The following is a 16,889-nucleotide window of genomic DNA, read 5'->3' as shown; positions in this document are numbered from 1 at the left end:
TTTACCTCTTCCTCCTCGACTGTCTCTTCAGTTATAGTTTACCTCTTCCTCCTCGACTGTCTCTTCAGTTTTAGTTGACCTCTTCCTCCTCGACTGTCTCTTCAGTTTTAGTTTACCTCTTCCTTCTCGACTGTCTCTTCAGTTATAGTTTCCGTCTTCGTCCTCGACTGTCTCTTCAGTTTTAGTTTACCTCTTCCACCTCGACTGTCTCTTCAGTTGTAGTTTACCTCTTCCTTCTCGACTGTCTCTTCAGTTATAGTTTCCGTCTTCGTCCTCGACTGTCTCTTCAGTTTTAGTTGACCTTTCTCCTCGACTGTCTCTTCAGTTATAGTTTACCTGTTCCTCCTCGACTGTCTCTTCAGTTTTAGTTTACCTCTTCCACCTCGACTGTCTCTTCAGTTATGGTTTACCTCTTCCTCCTCGACTGTCTCTTCAGTTATAGTTTACCTGTTCCTCGTCAACTGTCTCTTCAGTTATAGTTTCCGTCTTCGTCCTCGACTGTCTCTTCAGTTTTAGTTGACCTTTCTCCGCGACCGTCTCTTCAGTTATAGTTTACCTGTTCCTCCTCGACTGTCTCTTCAGTTTTAGTTTACCTCTTCCTCATTTACATTACATTTAAGTCATTTAGCAGACGCTCTCCTCGACTGTCTCTTCAGTTTCAGTTTACCTCTTCCTCCTGGACTGTCTCTTCTGTTATAGTTTGTCTCTTCAGTTTTAGTTGACCTTTCTCCTCGACTGTCTCTTCAGTTATAGTTTACCTGTTCCTCCTCGACTGTCTCTTCAGTTATTGTTTACCTCTTCCTCCTCGACTGTCTCTTCAGTTATAGTTTACCTCTTCCTCCTCGACTGTCTCTTCAGTTTTAGTTTATCTTTTCCCCTTCGACTGTTTCTTCAGTTTTAGTTTACCTGTTCCTCCTCTACTGTCTTTTCAGTTTTAGTTTACCTCTTCCTCCTCGACTGACTCTTCAGTTTTAGTTGACCTTTCTCCTCGACTGTCTCTTCAGTTATAGTTTACCTGTTCCCCCTGGACTGTCTCTTCAGTTATAGTTTACCTCTTCCTCCTCGACTGTCTCTTCAGTTTTAGTTTACCTCTTCCTTCTCGACTGTCTCTTCAGTTATAGTTTACCTCTTCGTCCTCGACTGTCTCTTCAGTTTTAGTTTACCTCTTCCTTCTCGACTGTCTCTTCAGTTATAGTTTCCGTCTTCGTCCTCGACTGTCTCTTCAGTTTTAGTTTACCTCTTCCACCTCGACTGTCTCTTCAGTTGTAGTTTACCTCTTCCTTCTCGACTGTCTCTTCAGTTATAGTTTCCGTCTTCGTCCTCGACTGTCTCTTCAGTTGTAGTTTACCTGTTCCTCCTCGACTGTCTCTTCAGTTTTAGTTTACCTGTTCCTCGTCAACTGTCTCTTCAGTTATAGTTTACCTGTTCCTCCTCGACTGTCTCTTCAGTTTTAGTTGACCTTTCTCCGCGACCGTCTCTTCAGTTATAGTTTACCTGTTCCTCCTCGACTGTCTCTTCAGTTTTAGTTTACCTCTTCCACCTCGACTGTCTCTTCAGTTATGGTTTACCTCTTCCTCCTCGACTGTCTCTTCAGTTGTAGTTTACCTGTTCCTCCTCAACTGTCTCTTCAGTTTTAGTTTACCTCTTCCTCATTTACATTACATTTAAGTCATTTAGCAGACGCTCTCCTCGACTGTCTCTTCAGTTTCAGTTTACCTCTTCCTCCTGGACTGTCTCTTCTGTTATAGTTTACCTCTTCCTCCTCGACTGTCTCTTCAGTTTTAGTTGACCTTTCTCCTCGACTGTCTCTTCAGTTATAGTTTACCTGTTCCTCCTCGACTGTCTCTTCAGTTATAGTTTACCTCTTCCTCCTCGACTGTCTCTTCAGTTATAGTTTACCTCTTCCTCCTCGACTGTCTCTTCAGTTTTAGTTTATCTTTTCCCCTTCGACTGTTTCTTCAGTTTTAGTTTACCTGTTCCTCCTCTACTGTCTTTTCAGTTTTAGTTTACCTCTTCCTCCTCGACTGTCTCTTCAGTTATAGTTTACCTCTTCCTCCTCGACTGTCTCTTCAGTTTTAGTTGACCTTTCTCCTCGACTGTCTCTTCAGTTATAGTTTACCTGTTCCTCCTCGACTGTCTCTTCAGTTTTAGTTGACCTCTTCCTCCTCGACTGTCTCTAAAGTTATAGTTTACCTGTTCCTCCTCGACTGTCTCTTCAGTTATAGTTTACCTGTTCCTCCTGTACTGTCTCTTCAGTTATAGTTTACCTCTTCCTCCTCGACTGTCTCTTCAGTTTTAGTTTACCTCTTCCTTCTCGACTGTCTCTTCAGTTATAGTTTCCGTCTTCGTCCTCGACTGTCTCTTCAGTTTTAGTTTACCTCTTCCACCTCGACTGTCTATTCAGTTGTAGTTTACCTCTTCCTTCTCGACTGTCTCTTCAGTTATAGTTTCCGTCTTCGTCCTCGACTGTCTCTTCAGTTTTAGTTGACCTTTCTCCTCGACTGTCTCTTCAGTTATAGTTTACCTGTTCCTCCTCGACTGTCTCTTCAGTTTTAGTTTACCTCTTCCACCTCGACTGTCTCTTCAGTTATGGTTTACCTCTTCCTCCTCGACTGTCTCTTCAGTTATAGTTTACCTGTTCCTCGTCAACTGTCTCTTCAGTTATAGTTTACCTGTTCCTCCTCGACTGTCTCTTCAGTTTTAGTTGACCTCTTCCACCTCGACTCTCTCTTCAGTTATAGTTTCCGTCTTCGTCCTCGACTGTCTCTTCAGTTTTAGTTGACCTTTCTCCGCGACCGTCTCTTCAGTTATAGTTTACCTGTTCCTCCTCGACTGTCTCTTCAGTTTTAGTTTACCTCTTCCACTTCGCCTGTCTCTTCAGTTTTAGTTTACCTCTTCCTCCTCGACTGTCTCTTCAGTTTTAGTTGACCTTTCTCCTCGACTGTCTCTTCAGTTATAGTTTACCTGTTCCTCCTCGACTGTCTCTTCAGTTATTGTTTACCTCTTCCTCCTCGACTGTCTCTTCAGTTTTAGTTGACCTTTCTCCTCGACTGTCTCTTCAGTTTTAGTTTACCTCTTCCTCCTCGACTGTCTCTTCAGTTTTAGTTGACCTCTTCCTCCTCGACTGTCTCTTCAGTTTTAGTTTACATCTTCCTCCTCGACTGTCTCTTCAGTTTTAGTTGACCTCTTCCTCCTCGACTGTCTCTTCAGTTATAGTTGATCTGTTCTTCCTCGACTGTCTCTTCAGTTATAGTTGACCCGTTCCTCCTCGACTGTCTCTTCAGTTTTAGTTTACCTCTTCCACCTCGACTGTCTCTTCTGTTATAGTTTACCTCTTCCTCCTCGACTGTCTCTTCAGTTTTAGTTTATCTATTCCCCTTCGACTGTTTCTTCAGTTTTAGTTGACCTGTTCTTCCTCTACTGTCTTTTCAGTTTTAGATTACCTGTTCCTCCTCGACTGTCTCTTCAGTTTTAGTTTACCTCTTCCTCCTCGACTGTCTCTTCAGTTTTAGTTTACCTGTTCCTCCTCTGTAAGGGGTGCGTATCTGGTGGTAGGGAAGTCAGACGCAGGAGAGCAGAACTAGGTAGTAGCCGGAGCAGTGTAATAAAAAAAAACAACGGCATAAAGAAATCACCGATATGGGTGCAAAACCCGTCGCGCACCAGTAAACATGTGCACAAGCACTTACAACAAACAATTCCACACAAAGACATGGTGGGAAAAGAGGGTTAAATACACAACAATAAAGGAGGGAAATGAAAACCAGGTGTGTAGGAAGACAAAACAAATGGAAAATGAAAAATGGATCGACGATGGCTAGAAGACCGGTGACGCCGAACGCCGCTCGAACAAGGAGAGGAACCGAGTTCGGTGGAAGTCGTGACATCCTCGACTCTCTCTTCAGTTTTAGTTTACATCTTCCTCCTCGACTGTCTCTTCAGTTTTAGTTTACCTCTTCCTTCTCGACTGTCTCTTCAGTTATAGTTTCCGTCTTCGTCCTCGACTGTCTCTTCAGTTTTAGTTTACCTCTTCCACCTCGACTGTCTCTTCAGTTGTAGTTTACCTCTTCCTCCTCGACTGTCTCTTCAGTTATAGTTTACCTGTTCCTCCTCGACTGTCTCTTCAGTTTTAGTTGACCTTTCTCCGCGACCGTCTCTTCAGTTATAGTTTACCTGTTCCTCCTCGACTGTCTCTTCAGTTTTAGTTTACCTCTTCCACCTCGACTGTCTCTTCAGTTATGGTTTACCTCTTCCTCCTCGACTGTCTCTTCAGTTGTAGTTTACCTGTTCCTTCTCGACTGTCTCTTCAGTTATAGTTTCCGTCTTCGTCCTCGACTGTCTCTTCAGTTTTAGTTGACCTTTCTCCTCGACTGTCTCTTCAGTTATAGTTTACCTGTTCCTCCTCGACTGTCTCTTCAGTTTTAGTTGACCTCTTCCACCTCGACTGTCTCTTCAGTTATAGTTTCCGTCTTCGTCCTCGACTGTCTCTTCAGTTTTAGTTGACCTTTCTCCGCGACCGTCTCTTCAGTTATAGTTTACCTGTTCCTCCTCGACTGTCTCTTCAGTTTTAGTTTACCTCTTCCACTTCGCCTGTCTCTTCAGTTTTAGTTTACCTCTTCCTCATTTACATTACATTTAAGTCATTTAGCAGACGCTCTCCTCGACTGTCTCTTCAGTTTCAGTTTACCTCTTCCTCCTGGACTGTCTCTTCTGTTATAGTTTACCTCTTCCTCCTCGACTGTCTCTTCAGTTTTAGTTGACCTTTCTCCTCGACTGTCTCTTCAGTTATAGTTTACCTGTTCCTCCTCGACTGTCTCTTCAGTTATTGTTTACCTCTTCCTCCTCGACTGTCTCTTCAGTTTTAGTTGACCTTTCTCCTCGACTGTCTCTTCAGTTTTAGTTTACCTCTTCCTCCTCGACTGTCTCTTCAGTTTTAGTTGACCTCTTCCTCCTCGACTGTCTCTTCAGTTTTAGTTTACATCTTCCTCCTCGACTGTCTCTTCAGTTTTAGTTGACCTCTTCCTCCTCGACTGTCTCTTCAGTTATAGTTGATCTGTTCTTCCTCGACTGTCTCTTCAGTTATAGTTGACCCGTTCCTCCTCGACTGTCTCTTCAGTTTTAGTTTACCTCTTCCACCTCGACTGTCTCTTCTGTTATAGTTTACCTCTTCCTCCTCGACTGTCTCTTCAGTTATAGTTTACCTCTTCCTCCTCGACTGTCTCTTCAGTTTTAGTTTATCTATTCCCCTTCGACTGTTTCTTCAGTTATCGTTGACCTGTTCCTCCTCGTCTGTCTCTTCAGTGATAGTTTACCTCTTCCTCCTCGACTGACTCTTCAGTTTTAGTCGACCTCTTCCCCGTTGACTGTCTCTTCAGTTTTAGTCGACCTCTTCCTCCTCGACTGTATCTTCGGTTTTAGTTGACCTCTTCCTCCTCGACTGTCTCTTCAGTTGTAGTTTACCTCTTCCTTCTCGACTGTCTCTTCAGTTATAGTTTCCGTCTTCGTCCTCGACTGTCTCTTCAGTTTTAGTTGACCTTTCTCCTCGACTGTCTCTTCAGTTATAGTTTACCTGTTCCTCCTCGACTGTCTCTTCAGTTTTAGTTTATCTATTCCCCTTCGACTGTTTCTTCAGTTATAGTTTACCTCTTCCTCCTCGACTGTCTCTTCAGTTTTAGTTTATCTATTCCCCTTCGACTGTTTCTTCAGTTTTAGTTGACCTGTTCTTCCTCTACTGTCTTTTCAGTTTTAGTTTACCTCTTCCTCCTCGACTGTCTCTTCAGTTTTAGTTTACCTGTTCCTCCTCTGTAAGGGGTGCGTATCTGGTGGTAGGGAAGTCAGATGCAGGAGAGCAGAACTAGGTAGTAGCCGGAGCAGTGTAATAAAAAAAAACAACGGCATAAAGAAATCACCGATATGGGTGCAAAACCCGTCGCGCACCAGTAAACATGTGCACAAGCACTTACAACAAACAATTCCACACAAAGACATGGTGGGAAAAGAGGGTTAAATACACAACAATAAAGGAGGGAAATGAAAACCAGGTGTGTAGGAAGACAAAACAAATGGAAAATGAAAAATGGATCGACGATGGCTAGAAGACCGGTGACGCCGAACGCCGCTCGAACAAGGAGAGGAACCGAGTTCGGTGGAAGTCGTGACATCCTCGACTCTCTCTTCAGTTTTAGTTTACATCTTCCTCCTCGACTGTCTCTTCAGTTTTAGTTTACCTCTTCCTCCTCGACTCTCTCTTCAGTTTTAGTTTACCTCTTCTTCCTCAACTGTCTCTTCAGTTATAGTTTACCTCTTCCTCCTTGACTGTCTCTTCAGTTATAGTTTACCTCTTCTTCCTCGACTGTCTCTTCAGTTTTAGTTTACCTGTTCCTCCTCAACTGTCTCTTCAGTTTTAGTTTACCTGTACCTCCTCGACTGTCTCTTCAGTTTAGAACCCATTATTTAGTGTGGCATTGACTATTTTCAGATGCTAATTTCAACTCTGCCTTGTCCTTGACCACAGTTTTCTTGAATTATTTTGTCATACTAATCCTCAGGCTGAAAAGACCCCTAGATGAATATAGATCTCAGTGGAGGCTCCTCAGTGGAGGAAGGGGAGGACCATCCTCTTCATAGAATTTCATAAAAAGAAAAATTGTGAAACATAAAAAACCTGAACATTTTTAACTGATTGGTGTTTTGCAATGAAGGCCTACCTCAAATGCGTGTAAGGAAAATGGCACCAATATAGAGGGCAGCTGTGCTTCTAGCCCCTAGGGAAAATATTTTTTACAAGAATTTCACTACAACCACAATAACATCTGCTAAACACATATATGTGACCAATAAAATATGATTTGATTTGATTTGAAAGCACTGTGTAGGGTAGGACTATGGTGTAGACAGCTGGTTTCCGTCCTTCTCTGGGTACATTGATTTATATACTAAACCTAGGAGGCTAATGGTTCTCAACCACTTCCATCGACTTAGACAGTAATTATGACAACATCCAGAGGACGTTCTCAAACCTATCAGAGGTCTTGCAGCATGAACTAACATGTTGTCCACCCAATTACAGGATCATTAATTAATCTAGTACTGTAAGCATAAGTTACATCTAGCTAGCACTGCAGTGCATATAATGCGTTGAGTAGTTGACTTAAAGAAAGTAAAATACAATAGTTAAACCATTTTGAACAAATTGATTTCTTGAAGAAGAAGCAAGAGAGAGAGAGAGAGCTAGCTAATATTTCGTTGTGTATATTTTTTCACTTTCTCTAAGCTAGTGAATGCAGCTAGCCTACTCAGCTAGCCTACTCAAACACCCAGCTCAAACAGAGAAGTATGCTATGTTAGCTAGCTGGCTATGGTTATCCAACATGGGAACTCTTCCAAGTCAAGGTAAGCTTTTGGTTTTATTAATTTATTGCCACCAGGGCCCTCGGTGTAACTGCTAAACTGCTTTCTGACTGTACACTGTACTGCATGATTGTAGCAGGTTTACCAACGCGTTAGTTCTAGTAGCTATATTGACTATGACGTTAGCTAATAATGGTGACAATGATGTAGGCTGTGTGTAGCGGTGAGCGGTTATGATATGAAGGTTTGGCTTGGAAAGTTTTTTTCATCTGATCATAGACAGCTGATGTGTTGTGCACTGAAGTCCAAAAGTGAAGGGAAAAGGTTAGAGGAGGAGAGCACGAAGATGCGAGAAGGAATTATTGCATGCAACAATCAAAGTGATCATGCTGCTTGTATGTTGCTGCTATGAAAGTTAACTGTGTTTGCGTGTGATCAGGGGTGTATTCATTCCACCTATTCTGTTGAAAAACTTTCTTAAACAAATGCAAACAGGGATAAACATGGCTGAATTTGTATAGGGAAAATTTGAGTATCATGTAGTAGCCAATTTTATTTTATTTATTTAATCCTTATTTTACCAATTAAGTTGACTGAGAACACATTCTCATTTACAGCAACGACCTGGGGAATAGTTACAGGGGAGAGAAAGGGGGGTGAATGAATCAATTGGAGGCTGGGGATGATTAGGTGACCATGATGGTATGAAGGCCAGATTGGGAATCTAGCCACGATACCGGGTTTAACACCCCTACTCTTACTATAAGTGCCATGGGATCTTTAGTGACCACAGAGAGTCAGGTCATCCGTTTAACGTCCCATCCAAAAGATGGCACCCTACACAGGGCAGTGTCCCCAATCATTTTATTTAGACTAGAGGAAAGAGTGCCTCCTACTGGCTCTCCAACACCACTTCAAGCAGCATCTGGTCTCCGATCCAGGGACCGACCAGGATCAATCCTACTTACCTTCAGAGGCAAGCCAGCAGTGGGATGCAGGGTGGTATCCTGCTGGTTAAAACTTCCTAATGTTATATTAAGCTGGATGAATGGAATACGAATGACCAAAATATAAATAAGGCCATGCTCATTAAAAAAATAATTGTCCTCCCTCATTTTGTATAGCCAATGATAGAGTTATTGGAACAACTGTATCCTTACTTAGTGTTGCTCAGCTCCAACCCCTAAGCCTGTGCTGTGAGCAGTGGGCCAATGTGAAGGTAACAGAGACACAAAGAGATGCGTGTCCAAGGTTGACCAGGAACTCTCCCAGGGGTAATACATCACAGGTAGGAAGGCAACATCTCCTGGGCTCAGCACCCTGGTAGGGCATGAGGGGACAGGGAGACAGAGGAGGGAGGGAGAGGCATAGGAGAGAGACAGACAGAGAGGGAGAAGAGAGAGAAAGATATATATATAATGAGGGAGAGACAGATAAATAGAGAGAGATATAAGAGAGTAGCCTTCCCCAGGAAGACTGGGATAGAAAAACTTTTAAAAAAGTAACTTCCTGCAGCTAGAATGAATTATTTTCAGGTCAGGCCTCTCAACACAGAAAGCAGAATCTATCCCACCTCTTTTAGTCTGACTAATGTAGTCTTTAGAACTCTGTCCAAGTTTACCATCACTTCATTTAACTGTCACCATTACTGCTCTCCTCACCCTCTTCTACCAACTCTCTGGTAACACTTTGGTATTGATCTGTCAGTGTTAAGTGGTTCAGTGGTTAATGGCTGCTCTTTTTCTTCCACTGCATTTCTGGCCCTTAATCCAAACCCTGTTGTATTATTAGAGTATCAGTAAGAAGCATTATCTACGTGGTAGGAATAACATATTTCCAGGACCTACAAGTCTCATCAGAATGCATTGCCTGTAGATAGAGAATTAATATGCACACAGCATCCTTTGTCAGGGCAAAACCAATAAGGCCCCTCTTGCAAAATAATCATATTTTTGCAAAGGGCAATTGGAGATAAAAATGTATGGACAAAACGAAAGGTTGATGTTTAATTAATAGAGTCTTGTCCATGTCAGGATTACTTCAGGGACCCTAGGGGTAAAACATGTCTTTTTAATTAATTCACTTGATTACTCTCAATGAAATCTTGAGGGGAACGCACACCCCATTACCAAGTTGGTCTGCCTGCCTGTTTCCCTGATAGTATTTGCTGAACCAGACAGTGCAGAGGATAAAACAAAAGATTCCTGACTCATAAATGAACCAGTGATGTCATTGTCATGTGTCAAATTGTCTGTTAATATCAAGCCGTCCATTTGAGGATTGCCTTGGTAACGTTGCGTTAATAGTCGTTAACAGGTATTTTCTGTCTCGTTCTTTTTTTCACGTCCATGATAGTAAACAGTTGCTTGATAGTTTACAGGGAAAAGATTCATTAGCATTGTAAAGGAAAAAACTGTGTTGGACATGCTTGATGACGAACACAAACCCATGATTGGAGTCTGGGACTTGTAGTCTTTTGACAGTGTATCGGTCCATTAAACCCTGTTGGGTTGAACAGACTATTTCTAAATCAAATATAGGCTTTAAAGATGTTTTTTTATTTTTAACTAAAGTGCATACCTGCAGCTATGGATATGAAAAGAAGTGTGAGGAAGGATCAGTGTCAGTTATTCTTGTAATATTTGCTTTTCAAAATATTTCAGGGGGGGAACATTCAACTGTCACATTGTTTTCCCCTTTCATGAAAAGGCCAAATGAGCTCCATCTCTCTCTTGTTGTGCTGCATTGAGGTGGTCTGGCCCTAGCCTGCTTGTTTTTCACTGTTTATTTGTCTCTCTCCATCGGTTGGTTTGTTAGTTCTGGGCTGGGCTGGGTTGGGTTTGTTGGTTTGTTTGCCTGCAGCTTGCTTGACAGCTCAGCTCCGATGGGAATAGACTGGCCTTGGTGTCCCCGGCTCTAAATATACCCATTCCCACCTAACTCTCAACTCAACTCATATAAAGTCAGTTCAGTGTTTTGGAAATGCCCACGGGCTGTGAGAAACTTTGTGCCGAGCTACGATTCATCACGTGGTGTAGACCCTTCAGTGGGATCCTAGTATATCACTGCAAAATGACGCATGACAAATGGCCCCTTCACCATTTTGGTAATTAATGTAATGGGAATGATAAAAGGAACACATTCAGATTGGGGAGGAACGTTTGAGAAAGACACAATGATTAAGTGCGTTATGCAAAAAATATATGAATTGTCTCTAGAAGTGGACTTATAACCTAGAATTGTAATAAATAATTTATATTTTGCATAGCGCGTGCAAATGTTACAAATACTTTTAGTTTATTTTAGGTTCTCTATCTATTATAGAATGCAGTTAGCTGTTTTGAAATTGGAAGAAGAAAATTATTCATGCAAGAATTTTTTCATAGATAGTGCTGAAAGACCAGCCCTTCATTTTGACCAACACAACAACCAGTTGTATTCACTACAACAGGAGTTGACATGAACTGTAGAACATATTTGACAAAATCATGTTGGGAATGAAACTGTTACCTTACTGCAATGCAACTAGCTGGCAGTGTGACAACTGTGCCACAACAGCATGGTCAGAATAAATGTCTGGTCAAAAATGTTTTGTAATAATGAGATTATAGTCTTCTTCTACCATTCTTATCCTGTCGTCAATATTGTGGGAATCGGATGGTTTGAAATTGATGTTATGTTCTTTTTTTCTTTTTTGACTAAAATTACACATCAGTGAGATTTTGTTTTTGTTGTTGTTTTTTACTAACCAGTATAAATTACTGACATTCATTAATGTTCTTTTTTATTACTGCACTGGTTGTGCTGCATGTGATGCGTTACTGTCAAAGTCATGATTGATCTGCAAAGTAGCTATAATGCATAATTCAACTTAATGCTAAGCGAACTTGCTAGCTACTTCAGTGGATGTTGAACACATTTTTACCTGCAAATGAAAACATTTCTAGCGGCAAATGTGTTAAATTATAGCCATGGTATGAAAGGGATAGTCAACTTGGGGCTCTATGCGTTCTCTGGAAAATAACAATACTCTGTGAAAGGTCAGTTCCACTCTGCTAGCGCTTCATGGAACACACCTTCCACGTCGTTCATTATTTTTCAAAGAACACATAGCCCCTCGTTGACTATCCCTTTCTTATTGCGCTCACTAGAGTGGAGATCAGCTCAGATAACAGTACGATTTGTAAATCAACATAACAGCCGGGGGTAGTGAGCAGTGCACAGTACTCTGCTCCAGGTGTGTGTATGTGTCTCACATATCTCTCCATCTCTCTCTCAGCCCGAGTGTGTGACAACGAGCTCCTGCGCTGCCAGAACGGCGGTGTGTGTCTGAACAACCTACGGTGCCAGTGTACCGCAGCATTCACGGGCCTGCTGTGTGAGAAGCCCCGCTGTGAGTCGGAGCTGGGGGGCTGTGGTGGGCCTGACTCGGGCCAAGCCGCCCTCTCGTCTACATCACTCTCCACCTTGCTGCTGCTCCTGCTGGGCTCAACGCTGCTCAGAGAGGCCTCCTACAGGCCCGCCCTGCTCTGAGAACCAGAGGCCTACACGGTCTACACTGAACTGTTGGAGCAAACTACCCAATTACCAACTTCTCTACAACAACAACAACCAGAACTACAACGACCATGAGCTTAGTCTACTATACTGTACTGTACTAGCTGTCCACCAGACACAGCAAGGACACACGCTGTCTATAAGGGAATGTGCCAGAATGAAAGCAAAACTTTAATTTGAGTAAAAAAATAAAAGTATATATAGAAATGAGAGTTTAAAAAAATGAAATATCAATAAAGAAAAATAAATACCAGATATTTAAAAAGAGTTTAACTTGAGCATTTGCTTCATAAAACGTCAAACAAGTCAAACAACAGACACCAGTGACCTAAGCCATACCAGAGACTTTTCCCCCTAACTGTCAAAAGGAGGGACTGGAGATGACAGACACTTTGTTCACTTCCTCTCTTATTGCCACGGCAACGGCAGCTGCGACCAATAAGCGACAGCAAGCTCTAGCTAGCAAGGCCAGCAGCTGCTAGCTGCCCCTGTCTTAGGGTGCTTTGGGGTTTGGTGCTGGCTGGACTGAACTGCTTCTGGGCTGAACTGACTGACTGACTGACGAAGAACTCCATAGAACTGTCCCTACCGCTGCTGAAGGGTGGACAGACAGGCTGTTTGAAAAATAAAACCTAAATAGAGAAATTGAGGCAGAGGGAAAATAAAAAAGGAAATGTAAGCAGTCTTTGCTGTCTGTGCATTGTGGATATAAGGAGATCAAAAATCTTGCCCACCTCTCTCTCTCAGTCTGTCTGTCTCTCTCTCTCTCTTGCTTTCTCTCTCTCTTATTCTCATCTCTCTGTCGCCCTCTCTCTTTCTCTCTGTCTCGCTCTCTTTCTGTTGGGCTCCCGAGTGGCGCAGCAGTCTACAGCACTGCATCTTAGCGCTAGAGGCATCACTACAGACACCAGGCTGTATCACAACAGGCCGTGATTGGGAGTCCCAAAGGGTGGCGCACAATTGGCCCAGCGTCATCTGGGTTTGGCCGGTGTAGGCCGTCATTGTAAATAAGAATCTGTTCTTAACTGACTTGCCTAGTTAAATAAATAAAATTGTCTCTCGCTCTCTCTTTTTCCTTTTCTATTCTTTCTCCCTCTTTCTCTATTCTATCTCCCTCTCTCTCTCTCTCTCTTTCTCTCTCTCTCTCTCTCTCTCTCTCTCTCTCTCTGTCTGTCTCCCACTCCATCCTTCTCTATATCTCTCTCCCTATATTTCTCACCTGTCCCCTCCCATCAGTCCCACCCAGCCCCTCTGTCCACTGACCTGTGCTTTTGTGAACGTTACTCTGTAACCCTTGTCGGTTGAAAGATTTTTTTTGTCCGGTGTTAGTGATGCACATGTGTAATAGCCCCATATCCTCCCTCTCCAAAAGATAGCCAGACTACCTGTGTACTTATTTGACCTGTAGACATCTGCATTACCTGAGACCTTGGTCAAAGAGCTTAGTGTTCACTTGAGCTGACAAAGTGCTTAGAGAATCATCAGTGTATTTACAATTTATTTTCTTGACAGAGCAAAAAATACATGTAATAATTATTTTGTACTATTTGCCGAACCGTGTTAAAATGCAACTTGTTACTGTATCTACTCCAGATGAAAATTAAAAAGCAGAAGAAATGTTTTGGACTTGTTCAGCTTTTGTTTTTGTTATTTATTTTCTTTCACTGGTTTATTTTTCTCTTTTGGTTGCACAGTTTGAGTTTCCTCAGTATTTGCAACGTGCTGGCATCAAAGAATATCGGTTAACATCTAAAGAATACTATAGTGTAATAAGATCCCACAAAAGGACATTCTAAATGTTTTCTTGTCGCTTTAACACTGGACAAATTTAAGTGAATAAAAGTTTAAGAAATAAGTTGCGACAACTGTGTTGATCATTGCTTGTTCCTCAGTTGAAAATTCAACAGTGAACAAGCTGCAATAATCATTTTAAAAATGTGTATGTACTTTAAGGACACAAACAGTTTTTCCAAGCACAAAGATAAACTGATGCGAAGACCTTTAAATACCTTGGGAAAGGCTAATAATGGAGAATGCTATAAGCCCCAGTGAAATTTGAATGCTATTTATCTTGAATTCAATCCGGTAAAGATTTGTTTCAGTGAAATGCATTGTGGGGGAGGGAGGGTGAATTAAATATTAACAGCTATCGACGACTACCTGAGAGCCTGTGTTCAAAGTTTATAAAGTGGGTCTTGTCAGATACTAGACAGTTCATCCATAACCTGGAAAATCCAAACCTCACCTCCTGCTGAGGATCTCTTTCTTTCTTAGTTTCTCTAAAAGTTTGGGTTACTTGAAGTTTTACCTTTAGCATTGTTTGTTTAGTTGGAGGGCTTACCTGGTGTCCTATGATGTGTTCTCCCTGTGGTTCCATCAGTGTGTATGCTGTGAGGATAATGTACCTGTCCAATCACAATGGCACTGTACATAAAGAAACAGGTTGTTTGAATGAGTATTGCTTTCTAAATGTCAGGATCTCTAGTGGAACTTCATCCAAAAAGTGTTGGAAGAGATGACAATAACATATATTCAACTCTCCCTGGATCCTTGTTATGGAAAACCCCCAGACAATAGCTGCTTATAATACTGTGTGTTTATTGGGGCAATAACTACTGTATTTATGCCATCTTCGCATTTTACACCTTGGCCGACCATAACTGCCACTTTGCAGCCTACTCACTGATGAAGACATACTATTCGAACAGCCATGTGTTTTCAATGGTGTGCTATATCTTTATAAAACACAAAGTCAGTTGCCTAGGCAGGTCTTTAAATCACATTTGGTAAAGGCCATTTTTTACTCATTATGTTTCTCAGGAGCGACTATCGGTTGAAAAAAAGCACAATGTAGTTTGGCCGAGTTACAGCAAGCTCAATGATTCATTTTAATTTCTGTGAAGGTCCCTGTTGCAATCCTGACGGAGCCCCCAAATTGTATTCAAATCCCAGGATTAGGTTGAATACCAAACCTGCTGGCCCTCTCAACCCTCACAGGTAACATATGGTGGCAGAGATTACACACTAGTATGCCTCTTTCCTCCGATGGAATAATCAACTCTATCAGCTTTACTCCTATTATCTTTGAAAGAGTAGTTTCCTGGCATTGGACTTTGTTGATGAGGAAATATAAGAGTGACAGGCCCCATTACAACAATAATGTAAGAAGCTCCAGGATGTTACTGCCTCGCCCTCTCCAACATTTACACCCCAGAAACGTGTTGATGAAACCAGTCAAAGTCATGGTTTTGTCAAGGTCCCCTACAGTGGGACTAATTTTAAATATACATTCAGGTGTCAGCGTGCATTCTGTGTGGATAATTAAAATAGACTATAGTCATTCAGGGAAAAGACTGAACGACTAGATTGCTGTTCTGCAATCTATCTGCTCACTGACCTAAACACACAGAATCACTAAACACAACCCAGCTCTGTTAGCAAACAATGCTAATGGCTAGCTAGCGACTGTACCACTGGTTCACTTCGCTCTAAACTTTGTTAAGAGTAGTTTTAATGTGTAAAGAAGGGTTCCCCAACTGGTGGTTCGCGGGCCAAAGATGGCCAGCGGGTGTTTTTTTTTGCCCCCAAGTATTATTATTGTTATATTATTTTCATTTTCATTATTGGACAAAAGACTGTACCAACACCAGTAAATCATCTCCAAGTGATTTTTTTTATTTTATATATGTTCCCAAGTATTCCCACGCATGATAGAGAGACACGTGATGTTTTAGTCAAATATGATATCTGTTTGGGCTTCTTGCGGTCAATTTGCAGTCTACAAATTATTTATAATTATGTTCCGGCCCCCCGACCAGCCACTCAAGAAAATAATCGTCCCACGGCTGAATCTAGTTGATGATCCCTGGAGTCTAACAGAATGTATTGCGAGAAGAGTTTTTTTTTTTTTGGACCATATTCTTATCTATTATCCTTGTTTACTTGTTATATCGATCCATGTTGTGTTGTTCTGTTGTGTTTACCAACATTCCTTTAATAATGACCCTACCAAGGGAAACAGACCAAGGAGGAATAAAGAGAGAAGATGCCTCTTGAACAAAAATACCAGAAAGACAAAAGGACTCAAGAGATGCCATTAGAAAGCTATGGGTTGTAGTGGAAACAAACAGAAGAGAGTCTGTGTACTATAGGCTAGACTGGACCTGGGTGTAGTCTGCACAACTCAAGCACCAAAGAGAATTCAGACCCTGTGCATAACGGCAGCAACAGAGATATGCACTGTGGGGCTGTATTATTGTGCACTGTCAATCAATCAATCAAATGTTATTTGTCACATGCATCGTAGACAACAGGTGTAGACTATCAGTGAAATGCTATCAGTGAAACTTATGGGTATTTTTCCAACAATGAAGAGTAAAGATAAAGGTAAAACACATAATAAAAATGTGTGAATAACAATAAAGAACAAAAGTAGCCTAGCTAACATTGTGGGGCTGTATGTGGTGCTGTCTGTAGATTATGCACTGTGTGGCCATTTTAATGACTTATGTTAGCTGTCAGTCAAACAAACAACAAATAAGTGAAACTGAAACTCAACTCGACGGTTAAGTTTAGGCATTCATTCCGAGTGGGTCAAGGTTTTAGGACGACAGCGCCAGATTTCGGGCACTAGAGATGCTGGTAGTTACCGATAAAATGACACTTCAACATTATTCAAAATATTGTCCTCTTGCTAAATTGATGAATGCAGACATTGCAAAATAGTACAAAACTCTTAATTCCGAGTGGTTAAGGTAAGGGTTAAGGTTGGGATAGGCCTGAGCCTGCAGTAAGGTGTGCTGGGTGTAGCTGGCTTGGGTGAATATTGACCTTGGTCCTGGTTACTGTTTCCCTGCATGGCCCGGATGCTTCTCTCTCTGTGTGATAATCAATGCAGAGATCCAGCCAGAGACAGCAGCCATCGATTTGTGTTCCTTTCTGAGCAGGCGTCTTTACTTATCAAACGCCAGCTCTCTCCACGC

At 41.9% G+C, this 16,889-nt stretch overlaps 1 protein-coding gene across 2 annotated transcripts in view; it reads left to right on the top strand.

The window, feature by feature from the left end:
* The window catches only part of ntng1a (netrin g1a), a 287,611-nt gene extending 274,078 nt beyond the window's left edge, over positions 1-13,533 (top strand). For both annotated transcript variants that reach the window (XM_065007088.1, XM_065007089.1), the window contains exon 9: positions 11,630-13,533. In XM_065007088.1, the coding sequence (XP_064863160.1) occupies positions 11,630-11,883 (254 nt within the window). In that variant the 3' untranslated portion in view covers positions 11,884-13,533. The remainder of the gene's footprint in view (positions 1-11,629) is intronic.
* The last annotated feature ends 3,356 nt before the right edge of the window (positions 13,534-16,889 follow it).

Source organism: Oncorhynchus nerka, linkage group LG22, assembly GCF_034236695.1.
Source record: "Oncorhynchus nerka isolate Pitt River linkage group LG22, Oner_Uvic_2.0, whole genome shotgun sequence".
In the NCBI taxonomy this organism is placed as follows: domain Eukaryota; kingdom Metazoa; phylum Chordata; class Actinopteri; order Salmoniformes; family Salmonidae; genus Oncorhynchus; species Oncorhynchus nerka.
Note: the sequence above shows the minus strand (reverse complement) of the source record. Positions and strands in the feature narration are given on the sequence as shown.